This window comes from Taeniopygia guttata, chromosome 11 (genome assembly GCF_048771995.1).
Source record: "Taeniopygia guttata chromosome 11, bTaeGut7.mat, whole genome shotgun sequence".
Taxonomy (NCBI): Eukaryota; Metazoa; Chordata; class Aves; order Passeriformes; family Estrildidae; genus Taeniopygia; species Taeniopygia guttata.
The window spans coordinates 18,486,237-18,510,324 of record NC_133036.1 but is presented as its reverse complement, the minus strand read 5'-3'; the positions used below and the strand labels follow the sequence as shown (position 1 = coordinate 18,510,324).

Below are 24,088 nucleotides of genomic sequence, written 5' to 3'. Positions count from 1 at the left end.
ACAGTATTATTTTCCCTCCTTGCAGTTCAGAATGTGTTACTGTGTTGAAAGACAGATTGGAAAGTAAATCTTGTCAATATATGTTTTTAAAATCTATTTGTAATCTGCTCTCTCTCTCTCTTCTCTATTGAATGGAGTGGACTGTACTTTTTTTTGCTGGCCTTAATGTTCATCAATTGATAAATAAATTTAAAAATCAACAGAAGTTGAACACTGCCTCTCTGAGATGGAGCCAGCAAAGGTAGAACAGCTTACTGTGGTGTGTTAATTCAGGTTTTGTCAGTGTAAATAGTTAAGGCATTGCTACTACTTAGTAAATAAAAGCAGAACATTGTACAATTGTATATTGTACCATTGTACAATTTTGGTTTTAATAATGACTTTTGGGGAATGAGCTGCCTGTACCTTGTCTGATTTTTAGTGCCTGCACTGATTTTCTCACAGCTCAGTGTTCAGGATTTGTGCTTGATTCAAATTCATTGTCATTTGAGTTGAAGCTCAAAGTTCATAAGTTCTTCAATCTTGACACTGCATCAGCTGTAGCTGTCAGAGTGCAAACCTGCTAGACATAAATTATGCTGTTTGCCCTGAGTCTTATCTAAACAGGGTCTTTTCTGAGCTTCAAAGATTGATAAGTTTCCACACTGCAATCACTCCCTCCAAGCACTTCCTTCATTCTGTCAATCCTTTTCCTTTTTTCCTCTTCAACATACACCTATTTTGGAAGGAACATGCTGTAAAATAGTGTCTGCCAGCACTGCTCAATCCCAGTGCTGCATCCAGACATGGAAAAAAGATCCCACCTCTTGATCCACACCTGCATCTATTCATATTGCTTTTCTTATTGTTTCTGCAGGGCAGAATATTATCCTCATGTTGCTTCTGATGAGTGACAGCTCACCTTGTGCAGGGTTTATAATAGGGAGGATGGACTCACTGCTGAAAACCTCCATCATACTGATGCAAAGGCAGTGTCACAGTGCAGCTGAACAGCACAGTGCTGTTCAGCCTTTTGAAGAAGTCCAAATTTCAGAGGTGATGAGGATCAGTCTCTAGTTCCCTCCAATAACTCTCATCCCTGTAAGGCAGGTGCATCTTTCTGGGGAATAAAGGGATGGCACCATCCTGGTGTGGAGCTGTGGCAGTGGGGCTCCGGGCAGAGGGCAGGGTCAGGTCTGGTAATCCCTGCAGTCAGAGCTGTGGGTATTTGCAGGTGTGACACAGCAGCAAATTCTGTCTAGTTCCCTTTTGGGCTGGGAAAGTTATCAGGCTCTTCTCATCATATGGCAGCCAGATGCAGCCATGCCACAGCTGGAAAGTACAGTCAAAAATTGCATCCCTGAATTTGGCATCCATGAGCCACCTAATGCTCACCCCATGAGCCATGTGAGCATCCACACAGCAATGAAGCTTTGAACAGCTTCACTGTTCAGGTGTCAGAGTGCAGCATTTGGGGTTTGCCCATGGTAGAGCTGTCTTACCTGGTGCTGCAAGGCACCAAGTTCAAAACCAGAGCAGCTGCTGAGTATTTCAGCCAGTGGGCCAAAAAGAAAGCATGAAAATCACCAATAAGACAACTGCTTCTCTAGCACCCAAGTGAAGAGGGAAAAGATCATTTGGTTTAGTATTTAAATTATGTTTTGGTTTGTTTTTTAAACTGGATGTGATTGAATTCTAAAGACCTATTGTTTTATGTCTGATATGGTCTCTGCCAGTTGGCAGATTTTAATCTGTTCCAATGGGTTGCTGGCTGGACTGGGATTGTGTGTTCTGTCTGCATTTCAGTGGCACTGCCAGGGGACATTGGGCCTTTTGCCCTTGTCTGTGGACACTTGGAAATTAAATGTAACTTAACCTTAGCACAATTTGGGGAGAAGTTACTAGAACCTTGCCATACTCGTTTTTTTTTAGTAAGATTGTGACATCTGTGTTGGCAAAAAACCCTCACCCAACAACAACAACAAAAAAACCCTGTTAAATCATTTGTGGTTTAATCATTGTCACATTACAACCACAAAGTACCCTAAGTAGTGGCCAAAAAAATCCTGTTAGGGCTTTTCAGAGTACTTTCTGACCAAAGTGGCTAAATACAAGGCAGTAATTCTAAATTATTTTTGTATGCTGTTTCTACTTTATGTTCTCAAATGGCTTCTAATAAAACTTCAGATAATAATCACTGGGATAAAAATACCAGTGAGTTAACAGCAGCTGAGGAACAGTTTATAGTGTGATGTGTTATAGCAACTCATCTTTTTAATTCTACTGTTTAAAAATTTATGGTATATTCATCAAAAGATAGGAATGCTTTTGATTTCTGGTTTCACTAGAAGCTTTTCTTTCTTTTTTGGGGGGGCAAAGAGGGCACAAAAATCTTCTCAGTTGCTGTGATCAAAGAAATCACACATTATTGCAGAGATCCTTATATGATGTTCCAGAGTCCTTGAACCTGGTGTTTTATCTGAAATTTTGTGGGGTTTGGCAAACAGATATCAGAGAGGAAATATTTTCAAGGAAGTAAAATAATACTAATTTTACCTTTTTCCTTTCTTTCACAGTAATATCTAAGAGTATCAGAAAACACTTAGCTTTATGGGGATGCCTTTAAAAAAAGACTTTAAGCAAACTTAATGCACAAAGTTTGCCATTTTTAAGTGCCACTTGACACATCTGCAGACCTCCACTGTACTGTTTCCATTGTGTCGGAAAACTAGTAACATCCCTAGTTTTTTGTTAATTAATGCATGGTCTGTTTAATTCATTACTGGACATCTCCAGTGTCTGGTTGCTGCTGTGCAGTTCATTCACTCTGTATCTCGAGGAATCCCGAGTGCTGTGGTTGCTGTACGAGGTGGGTTCTTACCTGACCTCTCTCCTGAGCCCGTGCTGCATGGCAGGTAACAAATCCCAGCCTAATGAGCCTGGGGAGCTGAGCTTTCCTGGGAGCCAGGCCCTGGTTCAGTGACCTGTATTACCCAGTGTCTCATTTGGCAGAGAATTAAGAAGGGAGCAGACACCTCATCAGCAGATTTTCCTGAGTACAGACTCATTTTGCTACAATTGTCAAAGTCCAAGGACCCTCCAATCTGACTTTTTAAACCTCATCTGTCACTGGACTATAATTGGTTTATAAATTGGCTTAAAGATAATAACAGAACTAACCTTTCTACACAAAAAGCACGTCTGCAACTATCGTAAAAGTTCTTACACAAAAAGCATGTCTGCAACTATGATAAACTTCACCAAAGCTTAAAAAGAATAGTCCTGAATAATACACGAGTCAAACATCCTCATGAGTGATTGGTGGTGGGAGGTCAGTGCTGGCCCACGTTGCAGAGCAGTCAGCACTGAGCTAACTCACACACCAAGGGCAGAGGCACTCGTGTGGAAGTTGTTGCTGTGGGGTTTGGTTGGTTTGTAACTGCTTTATCCCCTACAAGAATGCTGATATGGTGTTTGACTTCTCCTGCTTGCAGCTGGGCACAGAGGTCTCTGCTGGACCCCAATAATCCAAAAGCTGAGTGCCTGAACATTAAGGAGCCTCCACGAATGAAGGATCCTTTGCACAGAGTGTTCATTCAGCACTGTTCAGTGTTGTTCTTCACACCTGGCTGCCTGCAGGCTCTTGTGTGGTATTGTTTTCTTTAACATGCTAAAGCTGTCCACACACAGATGTGAGCACAGACATCTGAGCAGAACACAGACACCTCTGGGCTTTGACAGAGGGACTCCTATATTCTCACTGCAGGTCCTTGGGCCACTTCCAGATTGTTGATTGCACATCATATAAGAGTACCAAAAAGTTCTGCTTGTGGTTTCTTATCAAGTTGTCCAGCTGATGAAGCTATCAACTCTGATATTCAAGTTTTCCTCCTCTTAATTCCTTTTTGCAATTATTGGAAGTTCAATATCTACAAAGGAAAATTGGATTAGCAGTATTTAAGAACTTCTACTCTTTGAGTATACTTACTAGTTATGTAAATGACACCTGAGTGCAGGGATGCAGTCAGACCCAGAGACAGCTGGGCTTGCACAGGCCATTGGATTATAAAGATTTCAATTGCCAGATAAAACTAATAAATGTTTAGTTTTTAAATAAGTTTAAAGCATCATATATATTTTTGTTTACTCTATAATAAATACATATAAGTATACTTTTGTATAAAATGGACAAAGACATCTTCCTTGAATTATGATAGTTCCTTTTCTCGGTGGATTTTTTCTATACTTTTAAATAGTTGCCTTAGTACTGTAAAATAGTTATTTCTCTTCACAAAAGTAATGTTTTTTTAATATTATAATGGCAGTAGAAAATGTTTGAAGATTTACATTTAGACTCTCTTTCTTTGTCAAATAACATGTTTAGGAAATGGGTAGAAATCTGTTTGAACCTTATTATTAATAAGTTTATTCCTAGCATGGTGGGAATCCTCTCATATCAAACAAGACAAGGATATCACCATTTTTTAAGTGAAGACCAAAAAACCATTCAACTTAATTTACTGTCTCTAGTCAGCTCAAAATATCTTCCTATTTTGTCTTAGCACTCAAGCAATAGTCTGTATATGAGAGTTTTATCCAGGGCTTGTAGGTTAAGGGCTTGGAGGGGGGTGGTCACCACCCCATAGTCATAGTAGAATAAAGCATGAAGCCTGACAATAGACTAGAAAGTGCAATTTATCTGTAAACCCTTTGCTTTTTACTTAAGACTATTTGAATACCTTTTTATTTGTAAACCAAGATTTGTATTATTTAGCAGGGTGCCTCCAGCAGAAGCTTAATTTCCCTCTGCCCAGAGCTGCCCCAGAGCTGTCTGCAGCTGTAGCAGCATCGGGGAGGCAACTGGAGCTGATATGTTTCATATTTCTAGCAAAGCTTGTGGCACTGGCTAGATGATAAAAGAGTTGTCCAGAGCCATTTTGTTGGGCTCTGTCTGAAGCACCACCCTAGCTCCAAGAGAGAGCCCAAAGCTGCAGATTTTCCATTCTGCCTCATTATTTATTTCACAGTAGAGCTTTTTGTTGTCCTCAGTCTCTAATGAAGCAGATAAGATGAATAAAAATCAAAACAGATGGTGAATTAAGAAGGCAGAAGGAGAGGAGAAGTAGTTGCACTTTAAGTCAATGAGAGAAAAAGAAAAAGGTGGGGATGAGGGAAGAAGAAGTTCTAATGGATTTGCTCAGTGCCTAGAAGTACTCAGTACTCAGAACTGCCAACCATGGCAGTCTTTCCAGCTAGGGCAATAGGGTCATTAAATAGCTCTGTTAAACTTCTGCAGACAAATAGATAGGTGGTTTTGGTGGTTTTATTTCTGATTAATTCAGTTTAATATTTGTATCTCCTTTTGTATCTCCTCCTCAGTTTGACAAAGGTGACTGTGTCTCTTTGAATGGAGTCTGTGGGTTTGGATTGAGACCAACAGTGCCAGCAGAGCTGCAGAGGGAAGCTGAGCTGCAAATAACAGACACCTCAGCTCCACTTCTCTCAGGCAGCTCAGCTTGCTGCAGAGCATCCAGGATGTGGCTGTGTTTTGTCTTCCAGCCATGGAGTTCTGACCTTCATTTTAACAAGAGAGGGTGAGGCTTCAAACAGTTGACCAGGGTCAGATGTTGTTACGTGTGGCTTTGCAGTTATGGTGACTTGTAGTAATACTCAGTTAAGAAATCATGGGAGAGATCTTTAAAGAACATCTAGTGTCCTCAATGAAGACTTTTAGAGCCGTTGGAGTTAGCTGCAAACTGCAAAAGCTGAACCTCGACTTAGACATAGAAATTCTGTATTCCCACAGCTATAAAACAAACAGGAAAACAACTGTGATTCAGAAATACTTTTAGTGTGATATGTGTAATATTGATGAGGGATTGTAGTGATTTCAATTTATCTTTCAATAGAGTGGAGCCTAAGTGAGAGAGCTGTGAAACACAGGTGAATCTAGAGAAGTGAAAATTGCAACACATTCAATAATCAGAAAGATAAATAATTACAGAATATGTTGAACAGTTGTCAAAGAACAGCTGCTTATAGTTGTATTGGTTCGTATTGAATGAAAAATCTTAAATTCCTTTTTAAAGTAGAGAAACCATAAAAATATCACATTTTGAGCAAGAAGACTGCACACATTCTGTGGGTGAGCATCACGCACTTGGGCACTGCTGGCCTCTGTGAGGAAGTAGCACCAGGGGTTTGTGTGTGGTTCTCCTGTGGCCTTGCTGGCAGGCAGAGTGCAGCGGGCTGCAGGCTGGGTCCCTGAGAGATGGGATGGGGAGGGGGCTGCCTGCTCACTGATTGCTCACCCAGCTCTTTGCCAGCCAGAGCTCATGGCAGCACAAAGGTGCATCAGCTGGACAGGATGCACAGAACTGAGCAGCCACTTGCTGCTGTTTGATTCTGATCTTTATATCAGAGCCACAAAAGACAGCTGAGTGCTCTCTCCAAGCACTCCCATAGGATGATTTTATTTCCGTCTTTGAAGCCTCAGTACTTTCAGCGAAAAGTGATAATGTAATTAAGATATGACATTTATCTTCACAAGACCCTAGAGCTGCATGTTTAACTGGATTAAAGCAAATGGAACTTGGTGGGAGTTTGGCCTTAAAAATTGCTCAGCTCTTATTTGTTTAGTCATGCCAAAATTGAACAAGGAAAATATTCTTCAACTGTACCTTAGCCCTAGTTGTCTTGACTCTGCAACTGCTGCTCTGTTGATGATGACTCAATGCCATGGTGAACTAATTAGGACAGTACTTTGTTACTAACAAAAGAGCTGCTTTCTTCCTCCCTCCTCTCCCCAGCAGTTTGTCAAACAAAATTGTATCCTATACCAAAATAATAGCAACCTAATGTATCCTGGCACTCTGTCTCTAGTCAAACAACAGTATTTTGTAATGCTGTTTCAGTACATGTATTAGAGGAGTTGTGCTTTGCACAGCCCATTAACACAAGGGAATCATTAATTTCTGGACAGTGTCTTTGCCAGAAAGATGTGGGCTTTAAATCTTCAATGTACGTAGAAAAGTAGTGTCCATGTCAGATGTTCTAAATGGGTATGATCATTCTTGAAAATAAAAGGATAGTAATGTTCTATGCTCTGCATTTAAAAAACTGCAATCTTCTACAGTTGACATTCTTATAGGAGACTCACGGATGCATTTACATGTGTGTGGACATGCTTAGCTACAGTGTATTAACAACTTTTAGTATGGGTCTAGATTAGAAGGTGCTGCTGTTTTTCTTTGTAGTTTTCTGCACTTCACTGACACATTAAAATAGTTTTGTCTTGTTTAAAGTATGTTTCATGTAGTTGCTCTTTCCACCTTTGTTTTTTTTATAATAAAGGGCACATGTGTTACATCTGTTTTTTGAAAGTTGTTGTTAAAAAGCGTGCAGCAATAGTTAACTCAGCTGCCTGTTTCTGCTCTCCAAGGGGTGGCCTGGCCTGATATGCACCGTCTGGCTGACAGAGTCCATCTGGAGGAGCTGACTAGAATTGGCATTCTGAAAGGCAATGTGGATGACATGGTGAAGGTTCATCTGGGTGCAATATTTATGCCACACGGACTTGGACATCTACTTGGAATCGACGTGCATGATGTTGGAGGCTACCCAGAGGTTAGTGTTAGTCCATGCTCAACTCCCCTGCAGATTAACCCCCTCAGTTCCATCAGCATTGCTCACACTTTGTGTGGCTACCCAACTGCATCTTCTCAGAGATAGAGCAGATGCATTGAAGTGAGTCCTTTTTTTTAGATGTGGTATTTTATGCAGTTTACTCTAAGGAAATCTATTAGTTCATTGAAACATAAATTTTTTATGGGAAGAAGTCAACTGATGGTGCTCTTTGGGCATTCTTAACCTGTTCAATTTCTAAATACGCTGTGTTGTTCCTCTGTGAGTCACTGCTCTGACAGGCACTACCCAAGTACCCTGTGCTGTGGCAGGGATCTCAGTCTGCCTGAGTCCTGCATTGGCAACGTTCACCTGCTCCATTCCAGATGTGAGGCAGCTGCAGGAGCATCCTGCTGTAGCTGGGCAGTAAATCCCAGTGGCTGTGTCACATGGAAACAAGCTGGCTCATAGCCCTGTCTCAGGCTTTGATGTCCAGTGTCAGCATGGGCACCTGTGTAGAAAGAAGAAGCAAAAGAAAAAAGTCCATCAAGTCTTCCAGTCCTCGCAAATATGAAAGCATAACCTCTTGTATTCTGAGTTTCTGCAGAAAACACAGAAGAATTGTCTTTTTCCTTGAATTAATTTGGTTATATGATCTGAAAGCAGAATGGGTAAAATTCTGTAACTAGTTAATGGCAGTAGGTCTGCAGTGATAACTAAACGAATAAAATCTCTAAGGCAAATTGTACTTAAGGTTTGACTAAAGGAAGTTTACAGCAGCTGTGGAAAGATTTCAGAAGGATTGTGTTTTTGTTAGGATGTGGTTACTACATGTTTAAGGATTTTCAGTAAAAAATGTATAATTTTTTCTCCTCTCATATGTAGACTGTTATTTTGCAAGAATCTGCAAAAGAAATGAGGAACTTTATAGGTAAAGTTTAAGCATATTTTGGTGCTTGTTCATGTTGGGTGACCAGGTTACATAACAGCTGCTATTGCTGGTTCATTTTGCAGGCAAGGGAGAAACAGTATATAATATTTGAGGATACTTATTACATTCACAATGTTGAGATACAATATTGTGATCATAATATATTAGCATCAGCTAATGAACTTACATGTAATAAAAATGAAACAAAAGTCAAAAGCAGCGCTATTCTGATTTTAAAGTTTCTGCACTAGCTGATACAGAAAGGATGGATGCTCGTCCCTTTGTTCCTCCCAAGTGCATTCTCTCTGTACAAATAAAGATATCCAGCAAAGCACAGGGACTGTGGTTACTTTGAGAGTTCATAAACTTTAAAATCCAGGACCCTGCTGTTGCATGCCTCTGCTTAGATTGTTTTCACTTGTGCTGTGAATAACCTTTCTGAATTTGGTGGACTTAAAAAATAGGAGCATGTGTTCAAGATTTGGTAGGGTAAAGAGATAACTAAATTTTAGGAACAAGTGGAAGAATTCTGAGAGTGCAAAGTACCCTTCTTGGTTTTGCCTAAAAACTTTGAGGTTAGATCAAGTACCTTTTCTTGAGGTACCTATTCTTTGTACCTATTCTTTGAGGTTAGATCAAGTACCTTACTGTCAAGGGAGATTGCTAGAACTGATTTTGTGTGAGTCTGAAGCAATGGACCCTGTACACCTTCCATCTCTCAGCAGATTTCAGTGGCCAACAAGCTATGGAATCATTTTTTGACAATAGTTTTGTCAAAAACTATTTTTATAGTTTTTATATGACTGAATTTATAATAGTTATTGTGTGGTATATTATATAATTATAATTTCATTTTTTGAAAGCAAACGGATCTATCCACAATTTTGAAAGAGCAGCCTGTTATAGCTAAAAATGGAAATAGGGCCTGTATTATCAAATGAGTTAGGCTCTCCAGTTTCATACTTACTGTCTGTAAAAATGGCAGAGCTCTACACAGAATTTTATATCTGCAAATACTGAAATTGTTTGTGCCAGCATGCAACTACATTCTTACATGAAGAATGTTTGCATGGCTAATTTACTTTAAAAATCTAATCCTAAATAGCAAATTCCTTGAATATGAAGCATGTATGAAAGCTCACAAATGGCTAATGTTCTGTAGTGTACATAGATGGGTATATGGCATCACTTTGTGTGAAAAATGGTGAGTTGTTAATGCAGCCTGGTGCTCGGGGTCCGTCTGACCCCCGGCTGCCGCTGCCGTGGGTGTCCCACAGCGCCGGCTCTGGGCTCAGCTCCCAGCCAGGGCAGCTCAGCCAGCAGCTCGTGGTGATTTCAGCTCTGGGAGCTCAGCTCTCGGGGATTTAGCTCTGGGAGCTCAGCCCTCTGTGATTTCAGCCATGGCAAATTCGGCTCTTGGTGATTTCAGCTCTGGGAGCTCAGCCCTCAGTGATTTCAGCCACGGTAAATTGAGCCCTTAGTGATTTCAGCTCTGGTAAATTCAGCCCTTAGTGATTTCAGCTCTGGGAGCTCAGCTCTTGGGGATTTCAGCTCTGGGAAATTCAGCCCTCAGTGATTTCAGCTCTGGTAAATTCAGTGATTTCAGCCGTGGTAAATTCAGCTCTTGGTGAATTCAGCTCTCGGCGATTTCAGCTCTGGTAAATTCAGCTCTTGGTGATTTCAGCTCTGGTAAATTCAGCTCTTGGTGATTTCAGCCATGGTAAAGTCAGCTCTTAGTGGTTTCAGCTCTGGTAAATTCAACTCTCGGTGATTTCAGCCATGGTAAATTCATCTCTTAGTGATTTCAGCTCTGGTAAATTCAGCTCTCGGTGATTTCAGCTCTGGTAAATTCAGCTCTTGGATTTCAGCCATGGTAAATTCAGCTCTTAGTGATTTCAGCTCTGGTAAATTCAGCCCTCAGTGATTTCAGCTCTGGTAAATTCAGCCCTTAGTGATTTCAGCTCTGGTAAATTCAGCTCTTGGTGATTTCAGCTCTGTAAATTCAGTTCTCAGTGATTTCAGCTCTGTGCTCACAGTGCCTTGGCAGATGCACAGGGGTAGAGAGAGGAGAGGCTGTATGAGGTTCCCCAGTGGTGTCCTTTAATTTCAGCTCCTGTGCAGGGGACAGTGACATTTCTTCTGCTGAACAGGGCAGAGATGGGGGTTTATATAAGGTACAGGGGTGTTGGAAATTGCCCAGTGGCCAGGGTTGAGGAGAATACGACCTGTAGCCTTACAGAGAGGTAACAAGGGTCTGAATGCAGAAGAGGGGCTGCTTTGGTCCAGTCACCATGACTGGGAATTTCTTATCTTAGGTGAGTGACCGCCAGGGAGGCCTTGCAGGGCCTCTGACTGCTACAATTTCTGGGTTCTGCAGAAGAGCAAGCCCTTTAAACTCTCTGTGTGGCATTAATTCCAGCTCTGGTAGACCCTTCACTTCTCTGGGGCCCAAAGCAGGAGGCCCTTGACTGAGATGAGGTACCTGGGTGTGGGAAGGACGCTCCAGGAGCCTCTCAGGGAGCTGGACTTCATCAGCCTTCTCTGGGCTTGAAGCCCTCATGGGAGCCTGGTCCCTGCCCAGGGCAGGGGGGCCATGGAAGGATGCAGGGCATGTGGCTCTGCCAAGCTCACCTGAACACGAGCAACTGAGCACCTTTCCTGCAAGTGGGGGACGTGTCTGTATTAAATGGGAGAAGCTTATTATCCGTGCCTCATTGTTTCATGAAAAAGCACATTTTGAAGTCATCTAGTACACTCTGGAGTGATTTGTGGTGCATTCTGAATGTTTACCAGCTAGGAAGATCTTCACAAAGGTTTTTATAAAGCCATTTTGGTGTTTATTGTACACTGAGCCCATGCCTGTAGTATCATGTTCTTTTTTCTAGCTGGTTAAAAAGCAACTTCTTTGCTTTTGGCTGAGGGAAATTTCTGGGAGTATTACAAACGATTTTTTAAAAATAAAAACTTTCCAAGTGGATATTATTCCATTATTTTCCTCAAGTGTAAACAGTTACATTTGAAATAATACAATAAACGTTAATTTCCTAATTTTTACCCGTCAGAAAGTTTTGTGTGTTCCAAAAAAACTATTTCCAGACATTGTTAGCTTAGATTAGTTATTCATTAGTAGCCAAAGATCTCTTTTTTTCAAAATTGGCAATAATAAGTTTTCATCTTTTCCAGTAAGCTGCTTTCGCATGCAGCATTGAACAAGCACTTTCTTCTTCTTTGAAAAATGTTGTGAATGCTTGCAGATTTTCTACAAAGTATACTCTGGGATATTAGAAAATATAACATTTCCCTTTCCTATTTTTTGCTGCGATAAAAAACAACTGGTTTTGGCCAGCAATGAACGTGTTTTGGCACACTTATTTTAGGACAGCATGTGAGCACTAGTGTGAGCAGTGTTTCCCAGTGAAGTACACAAGTAAAGGTGCTGGTTTGTTTGCTGGAGGACTGAGCAGCACAAGCTCCCTGGGCACTGTGGCATTCCTGGGGAAACTGAGTGCCACATTCTGCCAGCAATGAGTGTGTCTTGGCACACTTGTTTTAGGACAGCACGTTGACAGTAGTGTGAGCAGCAGTGTTTGCCAGTGAAGCACACAAGTGAAGGTGCTGGTTTGAGCAGCACGAGCTCCTGGGCACTGCGGCGTTCCTGGGGAAACCGAGTGCCACATTCTGCCAGCAATGAGTGTGTCTTGGCACACTTATTTTAGGACAGCACGTGTGCACCAGTGTGAGCAGCAGCGTGTCCCACTGAAGGATGCAGTAAAAGTGCTGCTTTGCAGGAGGACTGAGCAGCAGGAGCTCCCTGGGGACCGCGTCTCCTGCCAGGCACTGCGGCGCTCCTCAGGGACACTGAGTACCATGAATTTTGTCAGCAATGGATGTGTCTTAGCAACCTTATTTTGTGACAGCATGTGAGCACCAGTGTGAGCACAGTGTTTCCCATGAAGCACACAAGTCAAGGTGCTGGTTTGCAGGAGGGCTGAGCAGCAGGAGCTCCCTGGGGACCGCGTTCCTCGCGGGAAGCCGAGCGCCGCTTTGAAAATCCGCCTGTTCCTTCTGAGGGTCTGACTGCAGCTCGAGCGCTGCTGAAAATTCAGCCCCAGTGGTACTAATCACTTCAGAAAATTTGGCCCTCAGTCAGACAGAGCTTGCTTCAAAGGGTGAAAACCCCACTGGGCTTAGCTTCTGCTGTAAAATTTAATCATGGAGATGGTTTTCTCGCATTCTTTCAGTTGTTTCTGGGTAAATTCGATATGGGATATAAATGAGGGCTTGTGCCTGTTGCAATGAAGAAAATGTGGTAGGTGGCCCCAAATTTTCAGGCCCTGAGGTAGATGAGGCTGAAGTTTTCATTTAAATCTAGGTTCTGTGTCTCTAGATGCCTGAGTTGATTCAATTTCATGCTATATTAATTGACTATAAGGCTCTAAAGAATGCTAAGTACATTTGATGACTTTCTATAATAACAAGCCAGTTAATTTAAGTTAGGTTAATAACTACTGTGATTTTTGCATGTTATGAATTAAGAGTTTAATTTCGTTTTGTTTTTTAAAATTATAAGATTTACCTTAGTTTAAATTTTTAATTCAATTCTCATGAAAAGCTGACTCTTTTGTTGCTATTCTGCATCACAAATTAAGTTTGGAGGTCTCTTTTGGAGTTACCCAGATCCTTCCATCACTGTGCATGCTTGGGGAACATCTCTGCTGTGCACAAGGTGTGTCTGCCTTTAACAGAAATCTTGCTCCCAGATCCCAGATGACTGACTGGGAATTTAACTCACCAAAAGTACTGCAGAATACAGGAATGATCTTGTTCTGGCAAAAACTATTTTCCTTATGTATCCGACTTTATGTTGAAGGAGAAGATTTCATTTTTTTGTGGTTAGCATTGCAAATGATGCATTAATGTTTTTTCCTTTAAGAATCAGAGGGTGAAGTGAATTTACCAAGAAGCTTAAAGCTGTTATGCAGGGCTCTGGTGCTGCAAATTGCTTCGCTTGCCATAACCTTGCAAAACCTTGCTCCAGCTTTGGTTACCCAGCACCTGCAAACATGAAACAACCTGTATGGAAGGCACTTAGGGTGCCTCTTTACAAAGAGAAAAAGGACATTTCATTAGTTTTAACTTTTAGTTTCATTCTTGTAAGTGATTGTACACCTTGAGAAAAGATTAGGAGAAAAAACTCGCTGCTTCTGCTCCATGGGACCCCTGTGAATCCTTTTTTCGTTTGTTTGTTTGTTTTGTTTCTTTGAATTCCTGCATAGCAAGAACATACCTAGAGCAGGCAGCACGCAGGAAGGAAGCAGATGAGTGGAAACTGCCTTTCCATGCTGAGCAGCACTGAAATCCATAGTGCTTATTGCTGCCTGCTGGGTCAAACACCAACCAGGAGAGTTTCCTGCAGCCTAGGACTCTTCTGTGGGGTTTAAATCCCTCCCAGAGTTAGATATGGATCTCACTGTGCTGTGTCATCTTGTGCTGAGCTCCCAGCAGCTTTTCCCTGTGAGGGCAGATGCTGGAGTCTGGGTGTTTATGGAACTCAGGGCTTGAGCAGAGGGAGAAGAGGAGGGAAGGCTCAGGGTCAGTGCAGTGCCATGATGCAGAAATGCCCTGTGATACCACAGAGTTCTCCTCCTCCACTGAGAAAGACAAAGTTAAGGACTTGAGGATTTTAGTTGCTTGGTTTGGGTTTCATTAGTTCTGTTTAATTTTTTTTGATGGAGATACTTGCTTATGTTTCTTTGACTTACTGAAGTTCGTTGCAAGGGACTTTGTGTGCTATCAGAGTTTATATCTGGATATTTATTGTCTAAATATTTCTGAAATTTTACCAGCAACTAATGGAGCTTGTGTTTTTTTGAACAATTCATTCTAGGTGCAGTAGGAGAGAAAAAATAAAACAGTAAAGCTCTGCTTTCAATTACATTAAAAAAGTAAGGTATCATTGGTATACTGTGGAGTTTTTGCTATACCAATTTCACTAATGGTATGTAAAGATCACAAAAAACAAAGCCCTTTCATTTAAAACTATTACCTATGTCTGCTTTCTGTGTCACAAGAAATTTGTTCATTAGATTTTAAATGATGCTTGTCTTTGGTTTCATTCTGAAACAGTGTTGTTAGTAGGTTTTTCAATTCTTTCTCTTATTTCTTATAAAACTCATAAATTATTCTAAATACTCTCCTCATCTTTCAGGTTAATGCTGTAGTTATCAGCTTGGAGATTTTTTACTATTTGCTATCTTTTTTCTCAAACTTCGGTTCTAAAAAAAGAGAAAAAATATAGTCTATATGTTCTGTTATTTCCATTATGATAGCACTGGGGCTTGGTAACATCAGAGAATCAGAAAGCAAAAATTATATGGGGAGTTGTGCTCTGAACCACGCTGTAGTGCTGGATTGAAATCCAGCTCCAGCTGAATCATGAGGAGCAGTGCTTCAAATAAGTGGCAGATAATTTTTCCTCATTCCCTGCAATAGTAGGAAAGTTATTAGGTAACTTAAACCTGATACCAGAGTTAATACCTAGAAAAAGAAGAAAACACTTGAAGTAAAATAGACAGTTAAACATCATGTATCCTCTATTCCCCCAATATTAACTTTGAGCTGTGTCCCAAAAGCTCCAGCTAGTAATTAGATTCTCCTGCAGAAGTGGCAGCTTTGATTTGCAAGTGCCAGGAGTGATGTGTGGGGCTTGGGGCAGGTTCTCCTGTACCCTGCTGCTGGTTTCAGAGGGGGCTCTGACAGCACTTCTGCAGGTGACCGTGGGCAGCTCGGGCTGCTGGGGAAAGGCAGCACAGATTGAATCAAGGAATCTTCATTAGGAACACTCAGCAAGTGAAATGAGGGCGTAGAGAAGGGACTAGGAGACACGTGAAGTGGAATTTGAGACTTTTATTTTCCTAGCTGCACAGAGCTCTGTTCTTTTTACATTAAATGAGCTAATTAGAAGTTAGGTATATGCGGTGGGAGAATAGGGAAGAGTAAAAGAGCTGAGATTTCACTTTGGTACTCAATTCATATTATCTAAATGTAATGTTAGTATTCTGATTAATTTAAATACTTGATTGCATTTAGCTTGGTAAAGTGGTTAGGACTTCACTGTACTGGATGTGTTCCAAGTGGGACAGTCTGTCAGGCTCCAAAAAGTTCTGCGATGATATAGCTGGAAAAGAGAATATGAAACCAGATTGTGTCACTAATGAGTCTTTTACTCTGGTTCAGTATTTGCATTTATGAGTACCTCAGGTGTTCTCTGCTGTGGCTGGGGTTTGTTGCCATCACTGGCTTGAGGAAACTTCGGGGTGATGCCAACTTGCAGCCCCTGGTTTTGGCAGGTAGGGTGCCCTTGCATCTCTCTGGCCTTGTGCATCTCTAGCTACTGCCCTGGGGGTGAGCAGCAGCCAGCACAGGGACATCACCTGTGGTTTTCTTCTCTTCTGATCCAAAACCAAACCCCGGGTCAGGCCCAAGTGGGCCTGGGGCTGTCTCTGCTTCTGATTGCCTGTGGAACAAGATCCAGCATGATACTCAATGGAGTTCTTCCATGGAAAGAGCAACATATTAACTATTGAGTTGCTTAGGAGCAAGCAGTAGTTCATCTTTATACTGAGATATTCTGGGGATGTTGCAAATTCTAGTCTTCCACAGCCCTTTTTCTGGGAAATAGGCAGATTTGCATACTTCCTAATTCCCTGCTTATTCCAAAAATAGTAATATTTTGTATTACTGTACACTTAATTTGAACTTTTATTTTGCTTACATAGTAATAAAATCAGTTTACATAATAATTCTCTCATTCCCTTGACAATCCTTATTGCTTAGCCGTGCTGGTTTTTGTTACCTTAGATGAACCATTAATTCGAATCCAATGTTCTTGGCAGGAGTACAGTCACAAATGACAGTGTCATACATCTGTGCTTACTGAGGGAGGAGTGTCTCAAAATGTGATTAGAACCTCCAAATAAAGTCAGTCTTAGAAAACAATTTCATACCTAGCCTGTTGTTGCAATATACAGGAGAATAAACATTTATTCAAAATTTAGTTTTCACAGAATATAACTGCAAGTCTCTGTTTAGATGCTTAGGCATTAATATTTTCTAGACTGTTCTGTACACATTTTGGGAGCAAATGATCAGCTTATACTTTCTCTCTGTGCAGCACTGTGACAAGGGTCGTGCTCAGTGGCCAGGACTCCAGGATATAATGGTGATAGGAACAGGTACCCCCAGAGCTGCTGTATCAGCATGCATATTTTCACTCTTCATTTAATCTGGCTACAAAACAATGCCATGGTCATTGTTGAAAACAAAGCTTGAGTTGTTCAGCTGCAAGATGTAGGGAAGGTTCCTCCTCACAAAGAAGGAAATCCTTTAATTGCAGAAGAGTCCTACTGATGGATGACAATGTGAGGTTGCCCTGTCGGGCTTTGGTCCCAAGAGAGTTTGACTTGATGAAAAAATGGCAAGTCTTGTTTCAGACCTGTCATCTTCTGTTTGGGGATTGTGGTGTTTCAGTCATTTAAAAAAGTCCTGAGTTTGTCCTGCTTTTCATAAACAACCAGAGCAGACTGAGAGCTGTCAGCCCTGGACCTGACAGATGTGGTGGCTACCAAGGTGCTCACGAGTGCCCAGAGATCAGATGTCACTTGGGATGCTAAAGCCATAGTCTGATACGTGTTTTAATCCAACACTGTTCTCAAAAGAAGGGATTTTATCATCCACTCAGCTTGGTCACTGGCCCCTCTCTGCTTATTTCCTGTGCCAGCTCATCTTGTCCTGCAGCCTTGCAGCAAATTGGACTGGGGCTGTCCTCTGCTCAGAGTGTGAGTGGCCACACACAAGCCATACAGAACCTGTCTCTCTTCAGCCATTTCACACAGGTGAACACCCTGCTAGTCTCTGTTAAAAGGGACAAGCCCACCCACTGCTGTCCTGCTTGTTTTTCAGCTTTGAGAAGCTGAGCAGTGTTACCCTTCCTTTGAAGGCCCACAAGAGATGCTTTCATGCTGGGGTTATATCTGTATCCGTACCTGGAGATGCAACCTAGAGCCAGCACAACCCAGGACTGAGACAGGATGGGGGAAATAGCAAAAAGACTTTGTGAATTCCTTCCAGAGAAGTTAAAATTTTACTTTTGGGTGAGTAGCAATATTCAGGTGCCTTGGGAAGTCTCCCTGCATTGCTGAGAGTCGTATCCAAATATGTATCTTGAGTCTTGTTGCTGTTAGCTTCTTGGAGGAAGAACTAAAGCAGGATCAGACTGCAAGCAGTCTAGACACAAAGCCCACCATTGCTTTAGCAGCTGTACAGAGGTAGATAAAGGGGGCTGCTGAGGCTTTATTGTCACACATGATGTTAAACACCATTTATTTTAAGTAAAGACAAAAAATTATGGATGCTGTGCCAGGGCTGCCTTCAGAGGATGTTTGCAATTGTTTTCCTCGCTTTGCATTTGTCTTTCTAGCATCTGTCTTGGATTGACTGCCTTGGAAAAGGCATTTACAAGTAGAATTGAGAAGTGTACTTAAAAGCCAAATCTGGGCTGTTTGTTGTAAAGTAGCCGATAGATAGTTGGCGAGGCACCAAAAGGTCCAGACACTAATCTAATTGTTTACAGCTCATGGAGAGATTAATCCACAAGATTGGATGCCCTCATTTCCTTTACACATCACAATGAATGTGTGAAATGCCAAACCCCAAAGGGCAGTATGAGAGAAAAAATGGCTCCATTTCAGTGCAGTTATTGTTTCAAGTTTAGAAATATATTGATTTTCTTTGAGTTTTGATAAGAGTACAAATTCAAAATGCTTTGCTTAATATTACAGTATTCTTGTTTCCTAGGCTTAGTAAAACAAAACCATGTTTTCTTATTTGGGTGTAATATATAGTGCTCTGCAAAGTCCAAATCAAACATGCTATAAAACTTATGGAACACACAGTCAAAATGGGCAAACCTATGTCCAAATGTCCAGGCTGGTTAGCTCTAGAAATCTCAGCTACTGTAAGATGCTGTACGTTGGAGCAGAATGAGCTCTGCAAAGGGAAGAAAAGCAATCCCAGCCTTGCTTGGGTAGCCAGTGAGAATAAAGCAAGCACTCTGCAGGGGCTGCTGCAAGCAGTACTTCTGTAAAGCAGGTCTTCTCTGAACTGAAAGAGGAGCTCAGAAGCAAACTGCAGGGCTGTGGCCACTCTGAAGAGGGAATAATGCAGTAAGATGAGAACATGGGTGATGTGCAGGGTGTGCTCCAGCCTCCCTCCATCCCCCTGGCAGAAGCTGGGCTGTGCCAGGACGTGGTGCCCAGCAGCGAGAGTGGTGCTGGGCAGGGTTTGTCTGGGAGAAAGGGGAGGTTTCATCCTCCTACCATTGATCATGCTGATGGGAATGCTGACACCAGCTGCCCCTTCTGCTGGCAAGGGAAAGCACTGTGGCTTTGGGCAGAAGCAAGATTCAGGAAAGCTGTGTGGAGACCAGATAAATAATTCTGTGGTCTTGCAGATGTGTTAACCTCTGACTCACTGGCTAAAACAGGGAAGGTTTCATTAGCAGAGTGTGTGTGCACGATTGAAAGCTGCTGGGCCTGTGAGCTGTTCAACGATAGTTTGCTGGGGAAATTTTGCTACAGTTGCAAAGAATTTTCAAAAAGCTAATGGGATTGAGATGTATTTATTCTGATATTGTAATGCCTGGCACATTCGGGGGAAAGAAAATTAATATCCAGAACTAGTCTTTGCAGTGTTTCTAATTCCTTAACTAAGCGATATATGATGTCCTCATATATCCTTTTAGTTTACCAGCTCTAAGGAAGAAGAGAATATTTTGCTAGTTCAGACTTGTTTTAACTTAACTTTTAATAATACCAATCAGCACCATGTTGCCTGAAAGTCTGAATCTGACAAAAGTTTAGTTTAAATGGGCTGCTTTTATGAGGTCATGTGTAGACTCATTGCTCCTGAATCAAGATCATAAATGTGTAATTTTAAAAACATGTGGTGAGAAAAGGTATTTGCATATCCTTGGAGAAATTGTTCTGTGCTGCATAGTTCAGCTGTTTCAGCCATGACGTGGCAGGGGCATTTCAAGATTTGTATGTTCCTTATGATACCATACTTTTCAAGGGAGGGTAGAGCAAGGAACAGTGCAAGCAATTATTTTTGTTTTTTAGTATTTCTCCCTGTGGTAATCCAGGGCTTCCCTCTGGCTGCCCTGGCAGGTCTGGGACCCTGGCAGGGGTCAGGAACCCCCCTGGACAGAGCCCCCAGAGACACTGTCTGTGATCTCTGTCCATGGAAAAGAGTTTTCAATCTTACAGGATGAACTACAAGCTCTGAGTGTTTGATATAAGTAATAATTAAGTGTGGCACAGGTGCAAAAGTAAAATTTTAGGATTCTAGATTAGAGGTTCAAAGGGGACAAGATGGAGGAAATTGGGTGTGCCTTGTCCTTTTTCTCCTTCTTCATGCCCTCCATGTTTCACTGCGGTGTTGGCATTTTTCTGTTGGTTCAGGCTGGGGACACACTGTCCAACGTAGGTGACAGATATTGGCACGTTATTGTAAATCCAGCACAGGTAGTTTCTGGTATTTAATGTTTGTACCATCCCACTGAGGGCAGAGCCCCACACGCTGCCCTGCAGGACAGAGCTGCGGCAGGGCAGCAGAACATGTTAGAGATAAACAGAATAAACAACCTTGAAACAGCACAAACCAATTATGGCTTCTGCTTTGGCAGCGGGGCTGACAGACAGAGACTTTTTACAATCTTGGGATCATCAATACCTCAGATTCCAACACTCCCAAGGTAGAGAGTAACAGTACCAAGCATACCCAAAGTCAAGATTTCTGTGATGCAAAAAACAGTTGGGGTGTTGAGTTGAAAACTGGTCACTCTATATGAAAGCTAAATGAGGCCTGATGGGAGGGAGGCAACGGCATAGCTAAGTGTCAGTCCTTTATGATTATTGTTTCTATTTTGTGAGTGGAGCAGTCAGCCGAGGGGGTTTGCTGTGAGTGCCCCATGTCGGTGTGTGTCCCGCAGGGCGTGCGGCGCGCGGAGGAGCCGGGGCTGCGCAGCCTGCGCACGGCGCGCCGCCTGCAGCCGGGCATGGTGCTCACCATCGAGCCGGGCATCTACTTCATCCAGCACCTGCTGCAGCAGGCCCTGCACGACCCTGCCCAGGCCTGCTTCATCAACAGCGACCTCCTGCAGCGCTTCAGGGCCGTCGGTGGGGTGAGTGATTCTCAGCAGATTCTGCAGTAATTGCTTTTCTCTTGGTTTGCCCTTACTCTGTATCTGAAGAGAAGTCTTTTGGGACTTCTTACAACTCCCAAAAGTCTTACAGCTTTTGGGAGTTGTAATATATTGCACATAGGGCTGTTCCTGAAGCAGCACCTTGAGTCATTCTGACCATTTGGCTCTGCAGACAAACTGGGGGGTTTGTTCTCATTTTTTAATGTCATTTTGTACTAGTGATTAATGATAGACCCATATTTTCCCATTGACTGAAATACCCTCTGCCAGCACCATACAGTGGCTTGCCAGGTAGGTGTTTTGTCTAATGTGTGACTCATGTATGTTATGAAATATGAGACTGAGTTCTGTAGTCCAGAGTTGGTTCCTTTACAGCAGCACAGGCCAGTGCTTCCTGCTGGGGCAGAAGAACCTGATGCAGTTTAAGTTGGGGAGGCAGTAGATGAAAACAGCAAAAACTGCTCTTAGAGGATTATTGACAGAATGCATGAAACTTGTTTCTTGGGGAGCCTTCCCCTTTTCCAGAAGAATAGCTGATGGGGTTCCAGGGCACCCGTGCTCAGTGTGACAGGCTCAGGCAGCAGTGTGCACAGGAGGATTGGCCACGGGAGGCAGAGGTGATCTGGGCAATCATTCCATGCAGCAGCTGCTGGGTAAATGGAGGGGCCTTGTTCATACATACTGTCCAGGGCACGTTTCCCATTCAAAGCCACCACCCTGGCAGGGCATTCAGCATTTGCAGTGCTTCCAGTGGGATTTTATTTCAGCAGGGCAAGCATTTGAAGGGTGCCCCATTGTTCCTGCACAGAGGAGATAGAGCAGGCAGCTGCCATGCCCCATCCTCCCCGTGGCTCTTCTGCCAAGTCTCAATCCAGCAGTCACTGGCAGCAGTGGTGATTTTCTGGTGGGAAAAGTCCCTCATTAGGAATTGTCTGCTGCTGCCATTGACTGATTTATCACTGTACCCCAGCCTTGAGAGGGTGATTACTGTAGCACTTTGGTCTGAGCTGCCTTGGAACCACCAGCCCTGACAGAAAAGTTGTGTGCTATCCCCTGTCATGTGAGCCAGCCAGGCTTGAGAGCAGCCACCCATGGTGTGGGTGCAGCCTTGTCAAGAGACACAGGACTTTGCCCTTGCTGATATTTAATTCACTGCTGAGGTCTGGGACATTATCTGTCTCTGTGTTGTTTCTTTATCAGGATTTGCCAGCCAGACAACTGAGGTACTGGTGAACAAAAGGCAGCTAATTCTGCATTTCCTAACTGTGAGCACATTCTGTGTGACAACACACACTGAAATGTATTTTAAAAGAGCACTGTGATGTGCTTGGGCAGCTTGACACTGCAATGGAAATAGGTTTAACTGTCTTCATTTTCCATGTAAACATGCTCTGTGGGAGTTTTTCAGCAATTGAATTGATTTCTGGTGAGCTTTCCCTGAAATTGCTCAGCAAAGCCCACATTTTCCCAAATGGCTCTGAATGCCCACTCCATTTCTGCAGTCTGAGCTGTGCCTGTGGCTCATCTTCTGCCTGTGATTGCACAGAATAGGAGTGACAGCCTGGGATCTCTACCTTGGTACTAAGTTGCTGGATCAGGCACTTTTGTTCCAGAGATTTCAAGCAAACTTTGTTCCCTCATTTTTGTTCAGCTTCCTGTAATGATGACTTGTAAGGAGAGCTAGCCAACAAACTTTGCTAAAAGAAGGGACAGCCCAAAAACAATTGAGCAAAAATCTAAAGCTCTGATCCCCCTGTGAACAATACATTTTACTTAGAGAGAAAAAATAATAACACACACATACCCTGAGCCAGATGTTGTCAGTTGATTTTGTCCAGGAGAAGAATGAAAATAAAATCTTAGACTGGAATACATCTGAATATTTTTGAATTCTTCACAAAAGCTGAATTATAGCACAATCAAAATAAGTTTTTCCATCTTTACCATTCTGACTTGATTCTGCATAAAAAGAAGATGCAATTTGCACTGTGTAGAGTGCTCAGTTATGAACAAAATGTTTCATTCTAGTTTTTTTTAATTCTACTCATTCAGAGTGAGTATTTCTCACAAAAGCATGCCAGAAAATTTTTCTTTCTATGGGATTAAAAAAGATCTTGTAAAGCCCAGTTTCTTCACTGACAAATATTAACAGGGGCTACTGTTGGTGTCAGTTCTAGCTGAAGAGTTCGCTACAGCCAGTCCAATCTTCCTTTAAGTGTAAAAGTAAAACACATTCTACAAAAGGAAATAAATTGTCTATTTCTCTCTGCAGAGCTCAGCACTAATTAAAATGTTCTTAATTTGGTTTAGTGTAATTCGCTTCAAAAATGAACTAACATTCACTGAAGTAACACCACTGTAATTGTAAGTAAGTCTGTCTGCACAGGGAATTTGTGGATTTTTCATAAATTCACCTTGAATTCATGTCTTTTTTGAGCTTTCAGTAATTTTCTTGACTGTGACAAGTCTCTGCATTGAGAAGCAAAGCTCTTGTAGTGTGCCAGAAAGGGCAGGATGAGGCATTTATTGTGATTTGTGCTGGCTGGAGTTAGCCATGAGGAGATGGTGGGAGGTGCAGGAGCAGGAAGAATAGTCGGTGCAGTCTGTGGCTGCCTGTGCTGCTGGCACAGGTGCTCAGCCAGCCCCTCTGCACAGCCCTGGGGCTGTCCCTGCTGCTCAGGGACCTCCAAACTGCAGCCTGCTGCCTCTGCTGGGTCAGGGCACATCCCTCCAGGGGGAAGCAAGCAGTGCCCAGGGGATGGTGCCTGTCTGAGCCCTACACTCTTTACTTGACAGCTGTTGAGTTCATCCTTCACAAGCTCCCTCAGCCGATTTGGGGACGTTTCAGTCACACCTACTCCACTTCTCCATCTGCAAAAGCAAGGTCCAGTTTACCGAGGTCATAAATCCTGTGGGACAAGGGCTGCTGCTGGATGCTGGCACAGTGCCTGGCCCAGGGCACCTTTGCTCTGCCTGGACTCTGCCCCACAGCTCCTGGATAAACACAGATGTGCAAATAGAGGGATGTGCATGCAGTTGTATGTATTGCTCAGGAAAAGCAGCTGAATCCTCAGGGAAGGGGAAATGCCAACTCCAAATGCTGCCCTTCAGGGTTTGACATTTCCATTCTTCATAAGCTGATTATGGATTCATGCAGTTCATATGATGTTTTCTCAAAGACAAAGTAAAGCCATTCAGTCTTTCTTTGGCCTTACACATTCAGTCTCTGTTCAGGCTTTATTTTTCCCTAGGATTTGTAGAACTAGCGCTAGACTTAATATCTGAAAACTATG

The 24,088-nt window shown here is 42.5% G+C and overlaps 1 protein-coding gene across 5 annotated transcripts in view; it reads left to right on the top strand.

Moving 5' to 3' along the window:
* PEPD (peptidase D) overlaps positions 1-24,088 on the top strand; it is a 200,164-nt gene that overhangs the window by 170,844 nt on the left and 5,232 nt on the right. For 4 of the 5 annotated variants that reach the window (XM_072934535.1, XM_072934537.1, XM_030282584.4 and 1 more), the window contains 2 exons: positions 7,421-7,605; positions 20,583-20,774. In XM_072934535.1, coding sequence (XP_072790636.1) covers positions 7,421-7,605; positions 20,583-20,774 — 377 coding nt within the window. The remainder of the gene's footprint in view (positions 1-7,420; positions 7,606-20,582; positions 20,775-24,088) is intronic. The other variant, XM_072934536.1, reaches the window with a different exon arrangement.